The 23,417-nt window shown below is 63.7% G+C and overlaps 1 protein-coding gene across 5 annotated transcripts in view; it reads left to right on the top strand.

Moving 5' to 3' along the window:
* WNT7B (Wnt family member 7B) overlaps positions 1–13,972 on the top strand; it is a 48,967-nt gene extending 34,995 nt beyond the window's left edge. For all 5 annotated transcript variants that reach the window (XM_027070455.2, XM_027070453.2, XM_027070454.2 and 2 more), the window contains exons 3-4: positions 5,161–5,432; positions 11,253–13,972. In XM_027070455.2, coding sequence (XP_026926256.1) covers positions 5,161–5,432; positions 11,253–11,732 — 752 coding nt within the window. In that variant the 3' untranslated portion in view covers positions 11,733–13,972. The remainder of the gene's footprint in view (positions 1–5,160; positions 5,433–11,252) is intronic.
* The last annotated feature ends 9,445 nt before the right edge of the window (positions 13,973–23,417 follow it).

The raw sequence follows: 23,417 nt of genomic DNA, 5'->3' as shown, positions 1-23,417 counted from the left end.
CCCTGAGCTGCTGGGTGACACGGGGCAGCACACTGTCCCTATCCGGGCCTCAGGTTCCTTGCTGGGGACAGAAGGATAGAGCTGGAGGGGCCTCAGCTCTGAGGTCCCAGAGTCTCGGCTTCCCTTCTCAGAAGGGGCCAAGTGCATTTCCTACCTGCTTCCCCCGGCCTGCTGTCAATCGGGTCATTATGAGCTCAGTTGTGGTCTTCAAAAAATAGTGTGCCAGGGCCCTGGGGCCGCCAGGAGGTGGCAAGTAGCTTTGAGGGGACAGCGAGGGGAACACACGGGGCATATGGAGGATGGGTTTAGCCCTGCTCTCCCCTGGAGGGCGGGGGTAGCTCTGTTCTGCCCGCCTTCCCGATTTGCTCAGGAGGGGACATCCGTCCCCTCCAGGAGCTGCTCGCAAAGATCTGCCTGGTGTCCAGTGTCCTCCTCTGGGTCAGGGCGAGGGTTGACAGGATGGACTAAGTCTGCTAGGCCCTGGGCCTGGTGGTCTGGCTGGCACCGTGAGGGCATGGGGCAGGCAGGAGGCTGCTTCTGCTCTCTCTGAGCCTGGCACCCAGCAGGGTCAGGGAGGGCTTGACCTTGAACAACCTATAGGAAAGGCATAGAGGTGCATAGTCCCCGAGGGGCCCGGTGCCTCAGTTTGCCCATGTAGCAGCGGTTTCTGAAGGCTGTGCTGCTCCGGAGATTGTGGATTCATCCAGAATATGCCTGGAGGGAGCAGCTGGGCAGGCCCGGCTGGGTCGGCCCCAAGGAGGAAGCCCAGAGTGATGCCTGGGCCCATCCTGGGAGCCCTGGGCTTTCCCTGCTCAACCCCCGCCGCCTGAGTCCTGCTCACCATTTGGTGACGTGAGGGCAATGGCCGTTTGTCCTATTTGCTCTCAGAGCCGGGGCGTGGAGCGGGTGAGAACTGTAAGCCCCACTTGGTAAATGGGGACACAGGCTCAGAGAGGGTTTGTGACTGGCCTGGAGCCACACAGCAGATATGGCTTCAGGTCCAGTGCCCTCCTGCCTGTTCCACCCTCCGTGTCCTGCTTTGCTGAAACCTTGGGCCCTACGGGGCTAACGGTTCTTGCCTTGACCTTCCAGGCCCAGGAACGGACTGGCCAGGAAACAGCGGGCCCTGCGTCAGGGGCTTTGCGCTAGGCGGGGATGGGTGGGGTCAGGCCCCGGGGTCTTGAGGTCATCTCACAGATCTGGGGAGCCACCAGTGGTAGCTGAGCTGGGCCCACAGGTTTGAGGGGCTTGTCACCCACCGGTTCTCACCCTGAAGGAGGATTGTAGGCAGTGCCCCTGGGGCTCGCGGGATGGCCCCAGGAGTGACCTCGGGAGGGGCCTGCCCCCCCATCCAGGTCTGCAGAACAGCGCGGTGATGCCCCCACCCCCGTGGGGCCGCGTGGGAATGACACGAGGTGTGTGCGTGCAGAACACGGGTGCCACAAAGCCCCCCCGATCCAAGACCCAATGTCACCCTCCGTGATTCTCCCCAAACTACCCCTCGCCTGCCCCCCCCGCCCCCGATCGCCTCCCCTTGCCTTCATGGCGAGACAGGGTTTGGCCCATTAGAACCAAATAAAAAAGGAATTAGCGGGAGTGGCCGCCCCGTGAGTAACCGATGAGTAACCGAGAGTCTGCGCGGGGCCTAAAGCAGGTGACGCCAGGAGCTGGCACAAAGGACGGAAGGGAGGCTTTCGAGAAATGTCCTCCAGGTGCACGGGCCCGGCCTCCATGCCTGCTTGGGGACTTCAGGACAGCAGGACGTGTCGCATTCTGGGTAGGGGAGGGCCGGGTGGCAGGTTCCGGGGCCTCGGCGGGGAGCGCCCATGCCATCCTGGCTCGGGCAGGGCCTGGCTGTGGGACTTGGGACTCCATCCGCAGGCCTCTTGGTGCGACTGAACAGTCCTTTCACCCCACCTCCTGGGCGCCTCGCTCTCGACGTGCCCTCTGCGAGGCCAGCTCCCGCCCCGCGTTCACCTGCCGGCCACTCGCTGAGTCCCAAGGGCCACGGAGGGTCCAAACGCCTCGCTCCGGGGGCTGCGTGTGCCTCTTCCACCCGAAGTCCCTCAGCGGCAAAGAGACCAGGCTGAGCCCCAGGCCCCGCATCCCTCCCACTGCCCCTCGGGGCTTTGATGCTACTGCCTGCGTTCAGACCCTGCTCCGGCCACTAAGCCCTAGTTCAACAGGCTCTCTGTGCCTCGGTCTGCTCACCCGTGGGATAGGCCCGTGACGAGCCTGCCTCGCACGACTGTCTGGGAGCTCAGGGAGGACATACGTGGGGGTGAGGGTGTTTGGCATGCGGCGGGAGCTGGCGGGTGACAGCGGGGATGAAGGAAGCATGGCTCCGCTGACCCGCTTTGCTGAACGGTTCCTGTAGCCAGAGCAGGCTCTCAGGCCCAAATCCACAGCAGCGGCCCCGGAAGCAGGGCAGAGAGCACCATCCACTTCGTGGGGTGTCTCTGGCCGCCCTCACCTGGCTCCCCCGAGCCTCGACGGCCTCTTTTCTCCTTACTCTTGAGCTCACACTTCTAGCGTCAGGTCAGCAAACGATTTCTTCTTCTTTTTTTAAGTTTTTATTTGTTTATTTGGAGAGAGAGAGAGAGCAGGAGAGGGGCAGAGAGAGAGAGAGGGAGAGAGAGAATCCCAAACAGGTTCCATCCCAGCGGCACTCGGGGCTCCAACTCACAAACCATGAGATCACGACCTGAGCCGAAGCTGGATGCTTAACCGACTGAGCCGCCCTGGTTTCCCCTCCCCCCCCCCTTTTTTTAATGTTTATTTATCTATTTTTGGTAGGGGAGGGGCAGAAGGAGAGGGAGAGAATTCTAGGCAGGCTGCATGCTCAGATTGGAGCCTGACAGGAGGCTTGGTCTCGCGATTGAGAGATCGTGGCCTGAGCTGAAATCAAGAGTCAGACCTCAACTGACCGAGTCACCCAGGCGCCCTCAGCAAATTGTTTTGCACCTTGGACCTTTGCTCCTGCTGTGCCCACCGCCAGGAGCGCACACACCCACGTGCACTCATCCACTCATATCCACACACAACACACACCTTACTTAAGGTGTCCCCTCCTCCAGGAAGCCTTCCTTGACTCCACCCCTCACAGAGGCAGGTGGGGACGTCCTCTGAGATTCCGTGACCACCCCCCCCCCCCCCCCCGTGCCCTTTCTTACAAAGCTCTACGGTCACCTCCCCTCCCGGAGCCCCCGAAATGCTTTCGCGCACCCTCCCCCGCGGCGTGCGCCTGTGTGCCCGTGCGCGTGACCTCTTCGGCAGGCCTGCTGGGCTTGGGCAACACCAGCACCAATAGCAGGGAGTTTGGTAACCGCCTCGCACCTGACACCCTTCCCTTCGGGTAGCCTCGGCCTGATTTAGAGCTGGGGAGGGAGAGCCCCATATTCTCCCTTGACCCTGCGTCTGCCTGGGAGCCCCCAGCCGGCCCGCCTCGACGCTGCAGGGCTGGGGGCTCCTCGGTGCCCCTCAAAGGGCAACTGTGCTGACAGATGCTTCCCACAGGAGTGGTGCTGGGGACAGTGCCCTATGCCGCTGGTTGGCAGGTCCCAGGTGGTGGCAGGTGTGGTGGGGGGAGCAGTGTGGGCAGGAAGGGCCCGGAGAGGAGCAGGGGCTGGACGGGAAGGCAGAGGCGGCCCTGTGTCCTTTGCAGACCTCGGTCTTGCCCAACGCCACCCTCCCTTAGCTCTTCTCAGAGGACGGACGTTTTCAGGAAGCTGTGCCTCCTCCTTGGTGGCAGAGGTCGACCAAAGCTTCCTCGGCACTGGGTCTCTAAGACCAACAGGTCCTCAGCCCAGATGGGAGGACCCCCAGGGAACAGGAAGCCCACCGAGGCGAGCTTCCCCCCAGCAGGCTGTAGGTGAGGAGGGGACCCCAGAACACACATTCAAGGCTGATCACACAGCTGGCATGCAGGGTGGTGCTTAGTGGATGTTCACGGAAAGGACTTGACCTTCGACTCTCTGGGGCCATCACTCTAGCCCCCACTCGCAGGGACAGCGGTCAGGCACTCTGAGGGGCCTTTCCGATCACAGGCACAGGCTCTGTGCAACTACAGGGGCGTCACCGAGCTCCAGGCCCACAGTGCCAGCTGCTGAGGACCTCACAGACCGGGCCGTGGCCTGCAGAGAGCCTCGGGGCTCAGGGGCAGGAGAGGCCGGGCCAGGATGGCGGGATGCCCAGGGCCCAGCCGGAGCCTGTGGAAAAGAAAGATGAATTGGCTCTGGACCCTTCCATCCAGGGGGCTGTGGGCCCCCGTGGAGCCAGGACGGCTCAGCTACAGGGCTAACTGGGTAGACAGCATCAGGTGCAATGAGAGTCAGATCCGTGACTGGGGGCGGTAGGTAGCCCAGGCCCCCTTCTGGCTGGCAGTCTGGAAAGGCTACCTGGAAGAAGAGGCATTGGAACTGGTCTTGGAAAATCATGAGGCTTTGGACAAGGAGGGCAAGGACATTCGCCTGAAAAGACCAGGAAACCCCAGGAGCACAGGAGCAGCTCTTTCCGGAAGGAAAGAGACGTTGTTTTGGGCAGGGGACGAAAAAAGGGGGATGGGGAAGCCAGCTGGGCTCGGACTGAGGGCCTTTCCTGCTCGGGCAGAGGAGACCCAGTGAGGGTGCAGGGTAGAGGTGCACTGTGGGCCCCCTCGCTGGTGGCTGGGGGTGGGGGAGGCAAGGAGGACGGGCACCCAAAGTCTGGGCAGTTCAGGGGGGCATCTGAGCCAGGCAGGGGTGTTGAGAGAGAGGAGAGCCCCAGGAAGCCGGGGCCTGGTGATGGGGGGACAGGGGGTGGTCAAAGACACGGAGGCAGCAGCAAAGAGCCTGGAATAGGGTGGGGGGTGGGTGCTGGGAGGCTGGCCGAGTGGAAGGGGCGGGGCACAGTCCCCAGTGCCCCCTCCCAGAGCCCGCCCCTGCCCTCGCCCAGGGTTGGGGCCCTTGGGACCGGGAAAGGAGGTGACAGTGGTCTCGAGTGCGGGTGGCAGGGCCGCGGCCACGTGCCTGCCACTGTCCTCACCACAGCCCTGCTGGAGGGGTTCCGCCCGCCCCCCTTTGCTGAGCCCGGAACTCAGAGAGGGCGAGCGCAGAGGCCAGGGCGGCCGGAGTCGCGCGCCCGGGGCCTCACCGCACGCACCCCATCCCCCCACCCCCGCAGGGAGCCGGGAGGCCGCCTTCACCTACGCCATCACCGCGGCCGGGGTGGCCCACGCGGTCACGGCCGCCTGCAGCCAGGGGAACCTGAGCAACTGCGGGTGCGACCGAGAGAAGCAGGGCTACTACAACCAGGCGGAGGGCTGGAAGTGGGGCGGCTGCTCCGCCGACGTGCGCTACGGCATCGACTTCTCCCGGCGCTTCGTGGACGCCCGTGAGATCAAGAAAAACGCGCGGCGCCTCATGAACCTGCACAACAACGAGGCCGGCAGGAAGGTAGGGCGGGCGCGTCCGGGGAGGGGGCGGGCGGGGTGGCTGCCGCCTCACCAGGGCTCCCCGCCCCCACCCCGGGCCCTGAGCCTCTCCTGGGGTGGGGTGGAGGGGGTCCTTGGGGATCTGAACCCCAAAGGTGTGTGGTGGGTGGCGCTGGGCCTGGTCGGCCCCTCTGATCCTCCCAGAGGCCTTACTGTTCCCATTTCGGAGGTAGGAAGACTGAGGCTGGGAGTCAGGAAGTGATGTGCGCGTGGCCAGCAGCTGGGGGATGGCAGGGCCGGGACCAGGGCCCAGCGTGGGGGCCACAGTCCCATGTCCCCGCCCGGGTCCCAGAGGGGTCGTACCGGCACACCAGGAACGCTTCCCGGAGGAGGTGGCCTTTGGCTCAGATTGCCCTGAGAGAGCAGCCTGAGGAAGGGTGGAGACTGCAAGTTGGGAGGTCTTGAGGAGCAGCCAGCTTCACACAGGGGGCGGGTGCAGCGGTGTGGGGCAATCATGGAGGACGTTCAGGCAGGGCCACACTGGGGCAGAAGTCAGGGTGAGCCCGGCCCCGCCTCAGGGAGATGAGGGCCCCAGATACTGGGCCGGGAGGAGCGGCCACCATGGCGGCAAGATGGCCCGAGATAGAGCGCCAGCCGAGCGGAACGCCTCTCCAGGTCTGGTTCCCCGGCCCCAGGGGCTGCACCCGGGGCACCAGGGCCTGCGGGTCTCTGCAGGCACGGGGACAGACTTGCCCGCCCTCTGCCGTGGGGACCACAGCTAAGGCCACCAGCCGCTCGCTCACTCACTCGACGAACATTCCCTGCCCCTTCTTTGTGCCTGGCATTAGCTAGGCTGGGCACGGGAGACAAGGAGTAAGAGTGGCCGTGGTCATGGGAGCCCCCGTGCTGCCAAGTGGGTCCACTCAGGGGTGCAGAGGACAGATCCAGGAGCAGTGAGAGCTTGGAGACGGGGCGGGGGCAGGGGGGGAACAGAAGCTCTCTGGAGGAGGTGCTGTCCCAGCAGGCCAGAAAAGAGCACAGGCAGAGGGAGGTGGCACTGGGAGCAGGGGCCGGCTGCCCGGAGCAGGCCTTGAATGCCAGGCCCAGGGACTGACTTGATCTTGTAGACGTGGTTATTAGCTTGGCGTCCAATGAGTGCACGGGTGGACGAATGAAGGAAAGAGGGACACAGTCTTTGCCTCCAAGGAGCTCACACACGGCGCGGAGGCTCCATCCTTCAGGCACGGACACATCCCCACCTGTGCCATGGCAGGCCTCAGAGGCAGGCAAGGTTCGTTTACCTAGAGGCATGGGGAGGGCTCCCTGGAGGAGGAGGTTCCTCTTAGGTCCCGAGGAAGGGCTTTCCAACAGCCCTGGGAGGAAGGTCTCACCATCCCCCTTTTCTGCACGAGGACAGTGAGGCCCCAGGTGGGCAACAGAGATACTGGGGTCCCCGGAGGCCTGGGCCCTGGTTAGTGCTTGGTGGAGAAGCGTCCGAATAAGCAGCAGAGATGCAGGGAAGGGCACTCCAGGCACAGGGACCAGCACGACCAGGGCCGGGACGTGGGGGTGGGATTCCGGTCACAGCTGCGGGGCAGTGAGGCCTCTGGGCCAGCTTAGGGTGGCGGCGTGTGGGACGGGCCCCTTGTGCAGGGCCACGAGGGCCAGGCCGATTCTGGCCTCTGGGCGACAGGTGCCGTGGGACAGGTCCCTGAGACAGTGATCCCAGCAGCCTGAGGGCCAGGGGGCCTGGGTGGAGGCAGGTCAGCGCGTGGGGTCTTGAACCGTGAAGCCGTAAACTGAGATGAGGAGTAGGAGGGGAGGGCCCAGCAGGGCAGGGCGGTCACAGGGAAGGTCTCCACAGGGCTCAGCTTCCAGGATTCTGGTGCCGGCCGGTGCTGCCCCTGACTGCTGTGAGTCTTCCTCGGCCTCGGTCTGCTCGTCTGCGCAGCGGACACAGCGAACCTTGTGCCCCTCCCCCACTGCCCTCCCAACAGCCCCCGACCCTGAGCTGGGGAGCACACGTGTGGTCTGAGCCTTTGGCAAAGGCCGTGACCCTGGGGGGCGGGGATCCTCCTGCTCCCGCTAGCACGGAGCTTGGGGGTGGCAGTGAGGGGGAGCTGTAGCTTTTGAGGCTTCCACAACTGGGTCTGGATCTTCACAGGTCCCCCCCCCCCCAGTGCTGGGGTGCCCTGGTCCCCACCCTAGTTTGTCCAGGCCACCCCGCCCCCTCCCACTTGCTCAGGGCCCCAGAGGTCAGCAAGGCGGGTGGGAAACAAGCTGACTGGTACCACACGAAGTCCCATGGCCTGGGTGGCTCAGAGCGACAGAGATTTATTCTCCTAGTTCTAGAGCCGGAAGTCCTAAATCCAGGTGCCAGCAGGGCCACCGTTCCCCGTGATGGCTCTGGAGTAGGACCCTGCCTGCCTCTCCCTGCGGCCCCAGGCGCTCCTCAGCTTGTGGCCTCCTTATCCGGCTGCCCCCCTCTGCACATGGTCCCCAACCTCTGGGTCTGTTTTTTCCCTTCTGTCCCTTACAAGGACATGTGTCCTCGGAGTTAGGGCCCACCCTGGTCCAGGATGGCCTCATCTCGAGCCTTAATTACACCTGGAAAGACCTATTTTCCAAATAAGGAAATAGGTCACATACTGAGGTTCTGAGTGGACGTAAATTTCGGGGAGACACTATTCAGTTCACCACATCCTCAGTGGGCCAGTCCTGGGCACTGTTATCAGGATGGCTTTGGACTCCTCTCGTGGGCGACGGAGGTCTGAAGTCAGTGATGGCACCGGGAGCTGGGGCAGGACCCCCGTCAGCTGGGCGCAGCCCCTACCCGACCTCATCTAGGTCGTGCCCCAGGGGGCACGTCCTTCCCATCCTCTGGGTGAAAACCCAGGTCCAGGGACGGGTGACTTCTGCGAAGTCCCCAGCTGGGAAGCTGCCGGCCACGCCAGGCCCCCAGGCTGGCCGGACCGTGTGGCCACCCCTCTCCTTCACGGCCCGGGCACTGAGCAGACAGCTTCACCTGATGCCTACGCCCAGGTCAGAGGGCGAAGCAGATGTGGGCCTCGTCCCCCGGGGCCTCGCAGGCCCACGGAGGGTCAGGCCACCAGTGAGGGCCCAGAAACAAATGTGTCACGTCCCTCTGTGGCCCCAGGCTCAGAGCCGCCTGCCCGCGGCTATTGCCGGAGTGGAGTGTGAATCGCCTCCTCTAGGATGCCGGGACTCCCCCCCCCCCCCCCCCCCCCGGCAAAACCTGGCCACAGCTGTTCCCGGAGCACAGGCCGCACCCTTATTGCAGAAAGAACACCAGCTTGGCCCGCCACACGGCCTGGGTCCGGGGAAACCGAGGCCCCGCTCGTCTGGGCGAGGCCAGGTCACCCCGCACCCTCCCAGGTGGTCTCCTGGGGCAGCAGGGCTGGCGCCACCATTGCTGTCACTCTTATCTTGAGGCCACTGGAGACGGAAACGGCACATTCTTGAATCCTGTGATCACTTCCCAGGAGAGGCTCAGGCCCCGGGGACCCAGCCAAGCGAGGATGCATCTCCTTGCTTTGCAAACAGCTGCCCAATCGGCTCCATCTGCCCACCGTCACCGGCCTGGCCGTGCAGGGTCCGAACGTGCCTGGGCGGGTGGGCAGGAGGGCAGGCGGTGGAGGCTGGGCTGCCTGGCCTTGAAGAGGATGGGGAGATGGGCGGGGGGGCAGGGGGAGGGAGGGGGCAGCTGTCCCGCAGGCTGCAGCAATGAGGCTGGTCCAGCTGGCCTGGATACCCCTGCCAGGTCTCAGGCCATCACGGCCTCAGGAGGCATCTCCTGGGCCAGCAGCCCGGGGTAGGGGGCACTGCCCTCCAGGCTGGGGACTCTGAGAGAGGCATCCATCTGGCCACTCTTAGGCCGAGGGGCATACGTGGCAGGGCGGTGTGGCCAGGGCAAGAGAGGGGCAGGTTAGTGGGGGAGGATTGAGGCAAAAATGAGCATGGGGTAAGGGTGAGGGAGGGGAAAGAGAGGTCTGGCCAGGATGAACAGAAGTGTGGAGAGAAGGGTAGGAGACAGGCAGGAGGTCCAGACATGCGTTCCCTTGGTGGGGGGCAACCCGCCCTTCACCTAGACCCCCAGAGCTGACTTCCGGTTCGTGCCCTCAACCCAGACACCCCTTGTCCCGCAATTCCAGTTCTGAATATTCCTTCCCCCGGGTGCTGGGGCCCTCCCCCACTCAGCCCTCCCCCGGTAGGACATCAGCCTCCCCCTCCCCCTAGCCCCCTCCTCCTCCCAGCCTCCCGGGCCTCCAGCCCCCAGACATCATCCACAGGAGGGAATCCCACCCACCCCCAGGTCCTAGACACCAGCCTCAGGGCCTACCCAGCACCCACATGATGCTCACGTGGGCTGAGCTTTTCCTCTGCAGACCTTGCGCTGCCCGTTCCGGGAAGACCTTCCCCTCTGCCTAAAGAGCTTCTGCTCCTGCATCCACACCCCATGCAGGCACCCCTCCTCCAGGAAGCCCTCTTACCACGGCAGGGGTAGGCTCTCAGAGCGCCCGTTTGTGTTGGCTTCCTCTTCCCTCCCACACCGGGCTGGGAGCCCCTAGGTCCTTGCTGAGGACCAGAGCCCCAGGTAGCCAGGGTGGGGAAAATGGGATGGTAGCTGGCCCTGTGGGATGTTTCTTTCATTCATTTATTCATTCATTCATTCATTCATTCATTCATTCATTCGCTATGGGTCCCCTGGTCTGGGCCAGGGCTGGGGTTCCGGCCCAGGAAGCAGAGAGAGTGGCCAAGTTCCTTCAGGGCTGGGCTGCTGAAGTGAGGCCACCAGAGCCCGGACAGCTGACAAATGGCCCTTCTGCAACGGTGGGGCAGCAGCTAATGATTCCCCATCTTTAATCAGGCCGGCTGGCAGGGTCCTTTCGATCCAGGTAAATGAGTACCTGGGGTCAGGGCTGGCTCTGGGAACCGGCCTTCCGGGACCACGGAGGGAGGCCCAAGGAAAACACACCCTGCACCCATTGTGGGCCCTCGGGGAGCTGGGGAGAAAGAACAACACCGGCCGGGGGCCGGCTTCCCAGCAGATGGCACGCCTGGGCCTCGCTGACCCGTGCACTCACCTCCTGCTCGTCCACCCCCTCCGCCCTTCAGCAAACACGCGCAGAGCTGGGTGCGGGCACCAGGCTTTCGTTGAACAGCCAGCCATTTATTCAGCACCAACTACGTGCCAGGCCCTACCCCAAGCATGAGGGCAGGGAGTGGAGAGATGGAAGGGTGGGGATCTGCAATTAATAAGCACCTACTGTTGCTGGGCCTGGATCACCGCCGGGCTGGGTGCGATACCAGCTTCGCCACATTGCTGCCCTGTGACCTGCACGCGGCAAGCCGCGCGGCTGAGCCTCGGCTTCCTCCTCCGCGCGTTGACCTGAAGGGTTGTGAGGATTTAGTGAACCACGTTTGATAGACATCCGCCGTGTTCTGCCACGTTCTGGACACTCTCACTGGACCCTCATAAGGTCCTCTGCAGTAGGGACCTACGGTCAGCAGCCCCATTAAACGGACGAGGAGACGGAGGCTCAGGAAGGAAGGGGAGGCACTTAGGTGTGGTCGGACAGCGGGAAGTGGGGGAGCCCTGGAGGACGGGGGCAAGTGGGAGCGGGGACGCCCAGGCCCTGCGGGTGAGCACACTGGCCCCCCCCCCGCCCCAGGTCGCCCGCAGGTCCGGGAGGGCTGGGGGCGGGGCTCCCGGCCACGCCCGCACCAAGCCCCGCCCAGTCGCCCGCAGGTGCCGCGGGGCTGGGGGCGGGGCGCCCGGGCCCGGCCACGCCCACGCTGAGCCCCGCCCTGTCGCCCGCAGGTCCTGGAGGAGCGCATGAAGCTGGAGTGCAAGTGCCACGGCGTGTCGGGCTCGTGCACCACCAAGACGTGCTGGACCACGCTGCCCAAGTTCCGCGAGGTGGGCCACCTGCTCAAGGAGAAGTACAACGCCGCGGTGCAGGTGGAGGTGGTGCGGGCCAGCCGCCTGCGGCAGCCCACCTTCCTGCGTATCAAGCAGCTGCGCAGCTACCAGAAGCCCATGGAGACTGACCTGGTGTACATCGAGAAGTCGCCCAACTACTGCGAGGAGGACGCGGCCACGGGCAGCGTGGGCACTCAGGGCCGCCTGTGCAACCGCACGTCGCCGGGCGCGGACGGCTGCGACACCATGTGCTGCGGCCGTGGCTACAACACCCACCAGTACACCAAGGTGTGGCAGTGCAACTGCAAGTTCCACTGGTGCTGCTTTGTCAAGTGCAACACCTGCAGCGAGCGCACCGAGGTCTTCACCTGCAAGTGAGCGCGCGCGCGCCCCCGCCGCCGCCGGCACGCGCGCGCCCCCGCCCCCCCCTGCCCTGCTGGTTGCGGGGTGGGGGGCGGCGGGGAGGTCAGGGCGCGGGAGGGCTGCTCCCACCGGCGCCCCCTCGCTGCCCTCAGGGGCTCCTTCCCGCCTTTCTCGTCACTTCCGGTGGTCGAGCGATGCCCAGAGGGCAAGGCCGATGGCACCGGTGTCCCCGGTGGGGCGCCCAGCGAATTCTTGTTCTTGTTCTTTTCTCTGGGGAATTGAACCCCAAGGACACACGTCCTGGAAAGCGAAGTGACGACAAGACTCTGAGTGTCCCCCTCCCCCACCTTGTGGCACGGACATGGATGTGCCATGCCGGCTGACCACCCCCGCCCCCTCCCCGCGGGACTTTTTCCCTGGCCGCATCAGCCACAGGGCTTCCCCCCCCCCCCCCCCCGGGTGGTCTGGGCAGATGCTGACACATTTTATTTATGTTTTCTTAGTATCAGAAAAGGATTCTTAGCACTAAGGCATAGCCAGTCCTAACTCTGTACTCCGTGTTAGTGCGTTCCCTTGTGGCCCTCTGCTCCCTGTCCCTGCCTCTCTAGACCCCAGGGAGCATCTCCATGCCCAGCGCTCTCCTGGCCCTGCCCCCAGGGGGCCTCTGAGGGGAGCCACCGGCAGGGATCCTTCTTTTTAAAAAATCACATCCAACAAATCAAAGTGTCACCTATGTCAGGTTCCAGGAGTGCTGTGTTCCCTCCCCGATGCTGTCACCCTCCCGGTCCCCCCTCCAGCCTGGCACCCAGTTTACAGAGCCCCCTGCCCCCCTGGAGCCAGCTGAAACCCTAGGACAGCAGTGTGCTGGTGGCAGGCTGGTGGGGTGGGGGTGGTTCGGGGCGGGCGGGGGGGGGGGGGCGGTGCTGCCTTTGGCAGATGCGGACACTGAGTCCCAGAATGGCTCAAGAATTAGCCAGAGGCCCCGAGGCCGTGAGTGGAGGCTCCTGCCTTGGCTTGGGCATCCTGACCCCCCAGGCCAGGGCTCCTGACCCTGGAAGACCTACTCTGGGGACATCCAGGTTGGCATGAGACTGACCCCATGTTTTGTGAAATCTGGCTGCTCCCCTCATCCCCTGCTGCCAGCCACACTGGGACCTACACCCTCAGAGGTGCCTGCTGGGATTTCTCTAGTGGCCCCGTGCCCAGTCCTACTCCTTTGGCCCTGATCCCAATGCTGAGAAAACTTGGATCCACGAGGACACTTGGCCAGAGCTCCCCACCTGCTGCCCTCCAGACACCTCCCCCAGGGTCCCCCCATGCACACCCTCCTCTTAAAGTTCAACTCTCCCTGAAACCTGGGAGAGGAGGACGAGAAGGGTCCCGCTCGGTTCTAAACCACGGGCAGGGTGGGGAGGGGCCCAAACCCTGGGACTTGGGGCGATGCATCCTCTGCGAACATTCCCACCCTCCCCTGGGGAGTCTGAAGCCCAGAGGAGGTGAACCTGCCAGCAAGGATGGTGTGCAGCTGGCTCCCGGTGTGCCCACCACTGCTCCTGTGCCCTCCCCCACCCAAACATAGGGTATTTACTTGTAGAAACCTGTGGAAATGTGTCCTCAGGCAGCTGCCCGGCCAAGTGGGCGAGACATTAGCCAGGGGTGAGTGACACTGTCTGGGCCCTGGCGTCCACCCTGTTGTGCCCCTGATGGTGCCAGGACATGCCATTAGCTGCTGTTCTGGGCACTTCCTGGCTGCCGTGAATGCCCCCGACCTGCACAGCACCCCCTCCCCCGCCCCGCCTCCCCGGGTCCCAGGACACCACTGAGTCCACAGGCCCAGCACCTTCTGCCAAGGAACCTGGTTAACTTATATTGTTATATAGCGTTAAAGTGTCTATCATGTCTTTTAAATTATTGTGACCTACACTGGGTACTGGAGGGAGGGGACAGCCTCAAGCATTCCCCGGAGCCAGGCTCCTCCTCCTGCTTGAAACAGACTCTTGGGGCCTCCTGATGCCATTGAGTCACGCGCACTGTCCAGGCACCTCCGCTGAGACCCTGCCCTCCTTAACTGTCAGCAGCGACCCTTCCCTTGGGTGAACGGGGGTCGGCGTGGCCCGCGTGGGGCGGTGGCGGTCTGGGCACTGCGTTGTCCCCGTAGCGCCTCCCACTTCGGGACAAGCTGCTGGGTTTCCGACGGGCTGTGTCTTGCCTTCCCTGGAGGGGAGCGCCCAGCTCCAATAAAGCTGGAATCAGAAGTGAGTGTGCGTGGAGCCCGTGCGACGCCCCTGCAGCTCTTGTCCCCGGGGGGTGGGGATGCGTGTGCTGTCCATTGAGAACCGGCCCTGAGCCTTAAGCCCCCTGGCCCTCAGGTGCCCCCACCCTTCTGATTCCTTACCCCTTTCTGCAGGCTGGGCTGGCACGATGCCCACGTGTCTCCATTCTCACACCTTTGCCCGGGTCCCAAGCGAGGCCTTGAGTCGCGCCGGCCTCCGGGCACCTTTGGGGCCACCACACCCAGCAAGGGCCACTGGTGGTGGCCGGACATAGACCCGAGGCCTCTCTGGACAGTCTGGGCTCAGGATGTGAGGTCAGGAGGCCATTGGTCTGGTGCCAGAGCCAACGCATGGATCTGGGTGGGGGCTGTTCTTAGGAGAACACCGGAGGTGGGGGGTGGGTGCTTAGGAGTGGAGGACCCACAGCCAGGAGGCCCTGGCCCCATGTGTCTCCCCCTGTGTGTCCTTTCTTCTTCTGACCCCGGCCGGCCTCAGGACCCCTATGGATGCGTCAGTTGTGTCTGGTGGGGTTTGGTTCAGGTGCCCCCCATGGGGTGCTCCTCACCCTCTCCAGTCGTGGGCAGATGGCCCGAGGCCCCCGGCAGCCCCTGGCTGGCCACCAGGCTCTGCTGCTTCTCCCTAGAGGCCCGGGTGCCACCGGGCCTCAACACTGCGGTAACCGTGCGAGCACCGGAGGGATGAATGGCATTCCTGCCGAGGGCCGGAAGGCATGCGGCGGGGCCGGTTTGGCCGCTGCCCGCTGTCCCAGCAGCCTGGCATCGGGCGGAACCGCTGATCAAACAAGCCCCTTCCACGCTGTGCCCGCCAGGGCACCCACGGAGCCTGGCCCTGGACCCGGATCCCAGTGGAGAGGCCACCAGGTGGGCTTTCTGAGAAGGACGTGTTCCTGTGGGGTGTGGAGGCCGGGAGACCAACGCAAAACACCCTGGACTTGCAGCCCAAGCCCATTCCTTCCTACTCGGGCGTGGACAGCTTCTAGGGTGGCCCTACTCGATATATGGCCTCAGTGTCCTCATCTGAGAGCAAGAGGGGGCCCAGGCCAGCACTCAGTGGTTGGGGGGGCCCGTGGGGCCCGGGCCCCGGGCTGGCTAGTTTGGCAGGAGGCCCCGGTTCCCTGCGAGACGGTAAGCAAATCCGCGGTGGTGGCTGCCTCGGAACGCCGGGGTCCGGCTACTCCCACAGGGCCAGGAATGAGGAAGGAGCTTCGAGAATGCCCCGGCCCCGGTGCCCAGACTGTACTTACTTCTTGGCCACGGTTCAACCCCAGCCCCGGCCTCCCAGGGCCGCCCGGCACATCCTCCGAGGGGCCCTGCCCGAAGCGTCGAGCCCACACCGCCCAGCCCGCCTGGGGGCCCACCTGACCCCCAGCCCGAGGCTCCGCCTCTGAGGCTGCGATTTCAGGAGCATCCACAGGCAGCCCCCACCCTCCACCACGGTGGCTCATCACCATCGGGGTGACACCCCTGCCCCCTGGGCTCTGGCCACACTGCTCTTAGCTGGCCACGAAGCTTCCTGTCTCCCCACCTTCACCAGGGATGCTCGCTCTCCAGACCTGCCTGCCCGCTGCGCTCCAGGAAGGCAGAGTCACCCAACAGGAGCGAGTCACATGGGCTCTGCCACAGGATGTGGGGACATTACCACCCATTCATTCATTTCTTTCTCGCTCGTTCCCTTGGTTCGGTGGTGCCAGAGGCTGGGTGCTGGGCTGGGCCCTGGGAACAGAGGTGGCTCGTGCCTGGCCTTGACCTCTAGGGACTCTGGCTCCTCACTTGGCTCTCCCGCCCTGAGCGGCAGCCTGTTCTCGAGGGCAGCTGCTGGCCGAGAGCCTGGGAGACAGGAAAGGGCTTTGGGCAGGTGCTTCCACAGCTCTGAGCCTCGGTTTTCCTCTCTAGAATGGGTATGGGGGAGCAGCTGTGCCGGCCAAGCCCGGCTCCCTCCTCTGCGCGAAGGCTGCCCTTGCCCACACTCTGCTCGAGGGCTTTAGCAAGCCCAGGATCTCCCCCACTGCCCACCCCCAGGGCTGCCCAGGCTGTCCACCCAGCTGCTATCTGGTGGCCAGAGCTCGCAGGGGGCTGTGGCCCTGGCAGACAGAGGTTTGCTCCTTGGTGTGGCCTTCGGAGTCCTTCCTGATCCTCTGGCTCATCAACTACAGCCCATCTCCACCCACCTCCACGCAAAGCCCCCTGCCCTGCGGGCAAGCCACCGGTCCCCTATCAGCGCTCCCTATCACGCTCCACATCGCCGCCTGTCCCTGCCCAGCCTCCGCTTCAGCTGTGCCCTCCGGCCGGGATGGCCTTTCTTCCCACGTCCCCGGCCCACATCCCCTCCTTCCCATAATGCCCACCTTCCCAGCAAGCTTGCTGGGGCTCCTGCCTTCTCCTTCACTCTCCATTCCGGCTTTCACCCTGATGGACGGGGATGTCACTGTTGTGACTGTCCCTGCACCCCAGCAGGCTTAGGGTCCTGAGAAGCTCTGTGGAATATTGAACACCCCCCCACCGTGCCAGATGCTGAGTGTGGTTCACAGGTAACCACAACCTTCACCCCTTCCCCACATGGGTCAGCGCTGGCTCCATTTTGCAGATGGGAAAACCTAGGCACAGAGAATCGAGTGTTCTGTCCAAGGTCACACAGCCAGCAGAGGCAGAATCAGGATTGGAATTCGTGTCCTCTGGGGTCTTCCTTCTACCCAACTCATCTCCCTCCTCTCATGAGGGGAAACTGAGGCCCTGGGGTGTTGCCCAAGGCCGTACAGAGATGTGCGGGAAGGGAATGGCTGAGGCTAGTCCTGGGGAGGAGGTGAGGGCAATGCTCTGTCTTGAGGACAGAACAGGAAAGACGAGGCTAGAAGACAGCAGTCAGGATCTGGATTAGACATCTGGGTGAACTTCCCAACGCCCAGAGCTGGGAGGCAGGCGGGCTGGGGAAGAGAGGTGAGTGGGGCTGTCGCTCTTTGCACTCAGGCAAACAGGAAAAGTGCGAGTTCCCCTGAGCGGAGCAGTCAGGACCGCTCCCAGGAGGCACCAAGCCAGGAACAGGGCCGCCAGGGGCCAGAAAGTTCAGCTGGATGTCAGCCTGGGTCTCGCCCACTGCTGTCCTGGTCCCTTTCCCTCCTCTGGGTCTGAGCTTGCGCCCACCTTCCTTCTCTGGGATGCCGCCTGCCTGCCCATTGTGTCCTTGGTCTTCAGGGCCCGGGGACTCAGCAGCCTGGCCCGGGCATCCCAGGGTCTTGCAGTCTAGGAAGGCCCAAGAGGGTTGTAGGCTTGGAACCCACAGCAGTGCCCAGCAGAGGCCTGGGCGGTGGGCGGGTGGTTGGCACATACTGGGGCTCAGGGCTCCTTTACCGTGAGCCCTGGGCAAGCACTGCTCCCAGGGCGCCAGGGGTGAACAGCACCCAGGCCAGAACTGCCTGGCCGGCTGCCGCGGCTGGCCCTTCCCCGTGTGATCTGGGCCTCACGCCTCTCTAGGCACAGCTGGAATCCCACAGCCATCTGGGACCTTGTAGAAAGGAACGCCCTCACGGCCTTGCAAGGAAGCAGCCCAGGAGCCCCCTGCCTGAGCCACTGGTGCGGGGCCACCGCTGACGCCATTCTGCTGGCTCGACCTGTGTGGGCTGGGGGGGGTTGGTTTGCTCAAGGCCCCTCCCCTGGTTTCTGGCTCAAACCCTCACTTCTGGCTCCTGAGCCCCTGGCTTTTCCACCAAGCAGGACAGGGTACGACATCCATCCACTCACACGCCCTTCTGTTCCCTCGCCCCACATTGCTGGGCTCCTCAGTGCCCAGAGCTCAGCTAGGTGTTGAGGGCTTCCGGAGCTGAACGGGCGATGAGGTCTTCTCCTAATCAGCACCCAGGATGGCGGACGGAACGGTGAACAAACGGGCCTTGTCAGCCCCCCATACCCAAGGCTGCCATGGAGGGAAGTGGGGTCTGGAGGGCAGCGGAGTGTGGAACCCGGCCTTGGGTGGACCTTGGGGTGGTCAGCAAAGGCTTCCTGGGGGAGCTGGCATCCAGGCTGGGCCCCAGAAGAAACGGGATGGAAGGAAGGAGGTGGGAAGGATGCAGAAGGGAAAGAGACGCTTCGGGCACAGGAACGGAGGCCAGAGGGGCTCTCGTGGGTCCCGGGGTAACTGTGTGGACAGTGGAGCATGGGGTTTGGGGGTGCCGGGCAGCGAGGAGAACAGAGCTTGAAGGGCTACCCCATGCCCGATAGGGTTCCAGAACCCTCTGGAAGGCACTTGAGCCTCACAGTTTCCAGCATTTGACAGGAGCATTCCCGGTCCCCTTCTTCTTGTGGCCAACACGGTCTCGTGCCTTCTGGGCAAAGGCCCGCATGCCAGCTGGCTTCTCTGACACCCAGGCTGCTGTTTGGAGCCCCTGTTTTCCAGTGGGAAAGTGTCTCAAATGAGAGTCCTCGGGCCGTGAAGGGTGCAGGGAGCGAGGGCTGACATCGCTGCCCCTCCATCCAGGTCCCTCTGCTGGGCTCGGGGGCCAGGGCTCTTGGTTACCAAGGCTTTGCCAGGCCTTGGGCTGTTTTCCGAGGTCCCACCAGCTCAATGAAAACATTCGAGGACGGGCCTCCATGGGCCTCCTTTGGGCCTCAGTTGCTCTATTTGGACTCTGGTGGATCCCAGGGTCCTTGTCAGAGCCAGGAAGAGCCCCGTCTGGGTGAGCACTGGGCAGGCCGCCCCCCAGGCTCCCTGTGCCTGCCCTCTCTGGGCTAACAAGGCCGCACCAGGACCCCGAGCTTCTCCTTGTCGACCAACCTGGGAGGGAGTGCCCTGCCTGCTGACAGAGTGGGGGCAGCCTTGTCAACATGTCCTATCAGGGGCATGGGCGTGGGCTGGCTGTTTCACACCTGCTTCCCAGGAAAGAGAGATCAATGAAATCTCAATGACAAGGACTCTGGGAGAGGGTGACATATCTGAGTCACCAAGACTGTCTCCAGAGCTGGGAGAGTGCCCATTAGAGGAAGGGACATCTCAAAGGGCCTGTCTCTAGTGGAGGGTCCTTCAGGCCATCAGGGTCTGCCAGCGCCTCATGGGGGAGACTTTGGGGCAGCCCAGGAGGCCCAGCGGGGGGCAGGCCTCAGGCCGTATCAGGAGAACTTCCTCATGGCCAGAGCTACCGAAGAGAGGTGGGAGAGGTCACAGTTCTGGGCTGGGGAGGAGGGCGGGCAGGGTCCGGTTCTGGGAAGACTGCCCTCTCCTCTTGTCCTGACACTGGCGTTCCCTCTGGAGGCGAGAGTCTCTTTGCCTCATGGTTGTTCATTCTTTCCACAAATATTGTGCTCCCCCGCCACGTGTCAGGTGCAGGGGAAGCCACGAAAGGGAGCCGACGGTCTGGAGGGGGTGTGAGACCACATTCTTTATGGAAAGTGTGAGGGGCTCCTCCCTGCAGCCTGGAAGCAGGGACAGGGGTGGGGAAGCTACTGAAATAGTCCAGGCGGGAAGGGGGAGAGTGGAGAACCTGGGCGCACTTTGCAGACAACGCAGCGGCATTTCCGGAGGGGAGTTCGGGCCTTGGGTAGGGATCCGCAGAGAAGGGCCGGCCAGAGAAGGCCGATCGCATGCTCAGCCCCGGCTGTCCCTCGAGGGCAGTGGGGAGGGACTTAGCCCAGGACTCAGTCCAGCCTGCTGCTCAGAGGGAGGCTGGGAGAGCACCTGACCTGTCTTCACCCGTGTAGCCTTGGATCAAAGGCGTGGCCCCGACAGCTGGGCCCCGGGGAGCACGAGGGGGCTCTGGGTCCAATACTTCCTGCCTGTGTGACCTTGGCCCCACTCTGCCTCAGTCTCCCCTCCGTAGGATAGGAAGAGAGTGTTCGCCTAGGGCCCGTGACCAGGGGCCAGGGAGATGGCTGGTGATGAGTCAGCGGAAGTCAGCAGCTGCCCCCCTCACCCCACCCCCCTCCCCATCCAGGCCAACTGAAGACCAGACGTGCCCCCCCAAGCTGCGAAGCCCCTCCACCACCCCCCTGCTCAGCGCTCCCTTTGCTGGGTAGGCTCCTCAGTGGAGGGGTGCTGTAGGGGTTGGTAGACCCTCCCCGTCCTTCCCTACCATGCAAGAGGGACGGTCCTGCCCCCCCCCCCCCGCCCCACCTCCCTGGAAAGTCTGCCTGTGAACAGGCCTCTTGCAGGTGACAGCCAGACAGGCCCTAGCACAGGCCTGCCCTCCTATGCTCACCACACTTTACAGTTTACAAATTTCCCTACGACTATTTCCTGGCTCAGGGCCTAGACGCCCCAGGTCCCAGCCTCTCCCTGGTCTCCAAGGCCCTCTCGGCTGGTACCCCTCTCCTCTCACGCTTCTCCTTGGGGGCCTCTTGCTGCCCCCTGACTGAGGCTGGGCCTCAGGGTCCTCAGGGCCCCCTGCTGTCCCCCTCACGGTGTTTTCATGGCCATGAAGTCACCTGTCTCTCTAGCGGGCGTGGCCAGAGATCTCTTTGACCCTCAGCTCCCATCGGTGGCACCCAGCACATCCCCCTAACTGCTTCTGTCCCTCTGGGACTCCCTGGGACCTCTTGCCCCGGACTCCTACCTGCATCCTGGCAGACCCCCCTCGCCGAGGACCCCCTGGGTCCATGTCCCGGCCGTACCCCTGGAATCCTGCCTCGTGTAGCTGGGACACCTGGGCCTGAGGTGCCACAGGGCCGTCTGGCGGGCCCTCACCCTGCTCAGACCCCTTGAACTGGCCCATTACATTGCCCACTTAGCACCCATTCTTCACAGGCCTGCAGGCTTTTCACCCACCCCTCCCTTCTACCCTCCTCCAGGCCCTCTGGCCTCCCTCCTTGTGGCCCTGATGGCACGTCTTTCAGGATGCCCTGGTCTGCACCAGGTGCTCTGTGCTACCCCCACGGGCTGGGTCATTGTTGTCTGTCTACTCTGAAATGGGGGGGGGGGTCATTCCTGTCGGGTGAAGGGTGGGTGCCCCCGGCCCTGCGCCGGCCCACCTGGGTGTGGCCGGCCGGCGAGGACATGCCTCCTGCACAGCCGTAATGGGCACTTTTATCCCCTCACCATCTTCTGATACCTTCATACCCCTGTCACCGACAGTTAAGTCAAAACTTGGCAGGAGCCCCGGAGGGCCAGGCCAGGCCTTGCACAACATGGGGTGGGGCGCAGGGGTGGGGGGAGGAATCCCCGCAGGGACGCTGAGACGCCCCTATTTTTAGCCTCCAGAAGAAAACTAAACCCCAACACACACACAGCATGCAACACAAATATTTGTTTTTATTCTTAAAAGGGCTCGGGTGGCGGGTTTGGGGCCTGAAGCACACGCTCGGTTGAGCCACGCTGGCTTGGAGGAAGTCTCGCCTGTCCCCACATGCCCCACCCTGCGCTCCCTCCAGGGGGGGACCCCACCCTGCGGCTCCAGGAGCCTCCCGGCCCCGCCCACCCTTGCTGTCCTTTAGGGAACTAGCCAGGCAACTTCCCACCTCCCGCCCTGCTCCCTGCTCGGGGCCGGGTGTCCCTCCAGCCCCGTCGTGACGCCCTGCCCCTCTGTACGGGCCGCAGGCCTGGAAATCCGGCCTTCGAAAAATTCCTGCTCTGCGGAAACCTTCCCCAGCTCAGGATTCCCTGTGGTCCCGGGACCGACCCTCCACGGTGACGCTGGGGGACAGTCGACCCCCCATTTGGGAGCGCTCGTCCCGATTGTTCTGCCACGGCGTCCGGGCTGTGTCCCTGGGAAGCAGACACGAGGGAGACATCCCCAAAGCGCTCCCGGCCTCAGGGACAGGCAGCGGGGTGTTTGAGCTGCACGGGAGCAGGGGTGCCGGGGAAGGAGGGGGCATGGCTCTCTCGCCAGGGCCAGGGCCGCCCTGACCAGTGACAGCAACTGGGGCAGCTCTGAACAACAATGAACTTTCTCACGGTTCTGAGACCAGGGTTCGAAGCCAGGGTGTCGGCAGGGGGGCCTCCCCGCGAGGCTCTGCTCCTGCTCCCGGTGGCTGCCAGCAGCCTGGGCTCGTGGCCGTGTCACTCCCTTCAAGGCCAGCACCTGCTCATCTGTCTGTGCTCCTCCTCACGTGGCCGGCTCCTCCGGGCGCGTCAGGGGGCCCCCTCGGAAGGTCCCTGTGATCGCACTTGGGGTGCTCGGTAATCCAGGACAATCCCCCGTCTCCAGACCCTTCCTTGGTCACATGGACCCTAGAAGGAAACATTGACAGCTTCTGGGATTAGGACCTGGATGTCCCTGAGGCTCACAGACTCCGTGAAGTCTCTGTGAAGAGAGAGTCCCCCCAGAGGCAGCTCTTTCTGAGAAGAGGGCAAAGTCGGGAGGGGTCCACCAAGGCAGAGGACAGACCCGAAGCTGCTGCATCCAGAATTTGGGATCGGGGACAAACGCAAGCTCTTGGCTGCATCACAGACTACCAGGCAGATGGGGGGGCCCTCTGGGGAGGAGCAGGCGTGGGCTGGCTTCGCTCACACTCCTGAGCCAGCAAAGAAGCAATGGTCTGAGGCTGGCAGGGGTCCCCACGATCCACGGCTCCGAGGGCCCTCCCTTGAGGTGTTGCCCCAATAAATATTCAGTAAAGCGGTGGCCCTTAGCATTCTTGTGACTGCTCTGTCCCCACCCATCCCCTCCTGCCCAGGACTGTCTGGTTCATCTCCAACTTGGTTAGGGTCTACCCAGGATCCCTAGAATTCCTCCCGTCTCCGGCCCTGCTTGTGGGGCAGGCGAGGTGTTCCCTGACTGATATAATCTTTCCAAAGACCTCTGAGTGGCCACCTTTTTGCTCCTTAGGCCTCAGCTTGGCGGTCACCAACCCAGAGACTCATTTATTTGTTTCTTTATTATTTTTGAGAGACAGAGTGTGAGCTGGGGAGGGGCAGAGGGGGGAGGGAGACACAGAATCCGAAGCTGAGCTGTCAGCACAGAGCCTGACACGGGGCTTGAACCCACGAACTGCGAGATCGTGACCTGAGCCGAAGTTGGATGCTTAACCAACTGAGCCACCCAGGCGCCCCCCAGAGACCCTTTCAGGCTCCAAACTTAGAAGCGGCCCCCTCCCCAGGCCTCTCACCCAGCTTGTCCCCCAGAGTTCCGGTTGGTTTGGCCACCATGTACATCCTTGGATAGGACTATTGCTGGCCCTTCATCACCGCGGCCCGATGACAGGACCTAGAGCGTGGCAGAAATACGGCGATGTTCTGTTGACCCAGTGGATGGATATGTACCACACATTGGTTCAGTGATGAGAAAATGCCATAAATACCGAAAAACAACACCTGAGGACAAAATACCTAGGTGTCTTGTCCCTGGCAGGGCGAATGCGGGAGCAAGCAGACTGCTCTGGCTAGGCGGGGGATGGGTGGGGTGGGGGTGGGGTGGGGGGTGGTGGGAGTGGGGGGCTGGGCCCGAGGCCCTGGCTGGGCTCAGGTTATAAGATGAGGAGCTCAGGTG

This window comes from Acinonyx jubatus, chromosome B4, assembly GCF_027475565.1.
Source record: "Acinonyx jubatus isolate Ajub_Pintada_27869175 chromosome B4, VMU_Ajub_asm_v1.0, whole genome shotgun sequence".
In the NCBI taxonomy this organism is placed as follows: domain Eukaryota; kingdom Metazoa; phylum Chordata; class Mammalia; order Carnivora; family Felidae; genus Acinonyx; species Acinonyx jubatus.
Note: the sequence above shows the minus strand (reverse complement) of the source record. Positions and strands in the feature narration are given on the sequence as shown.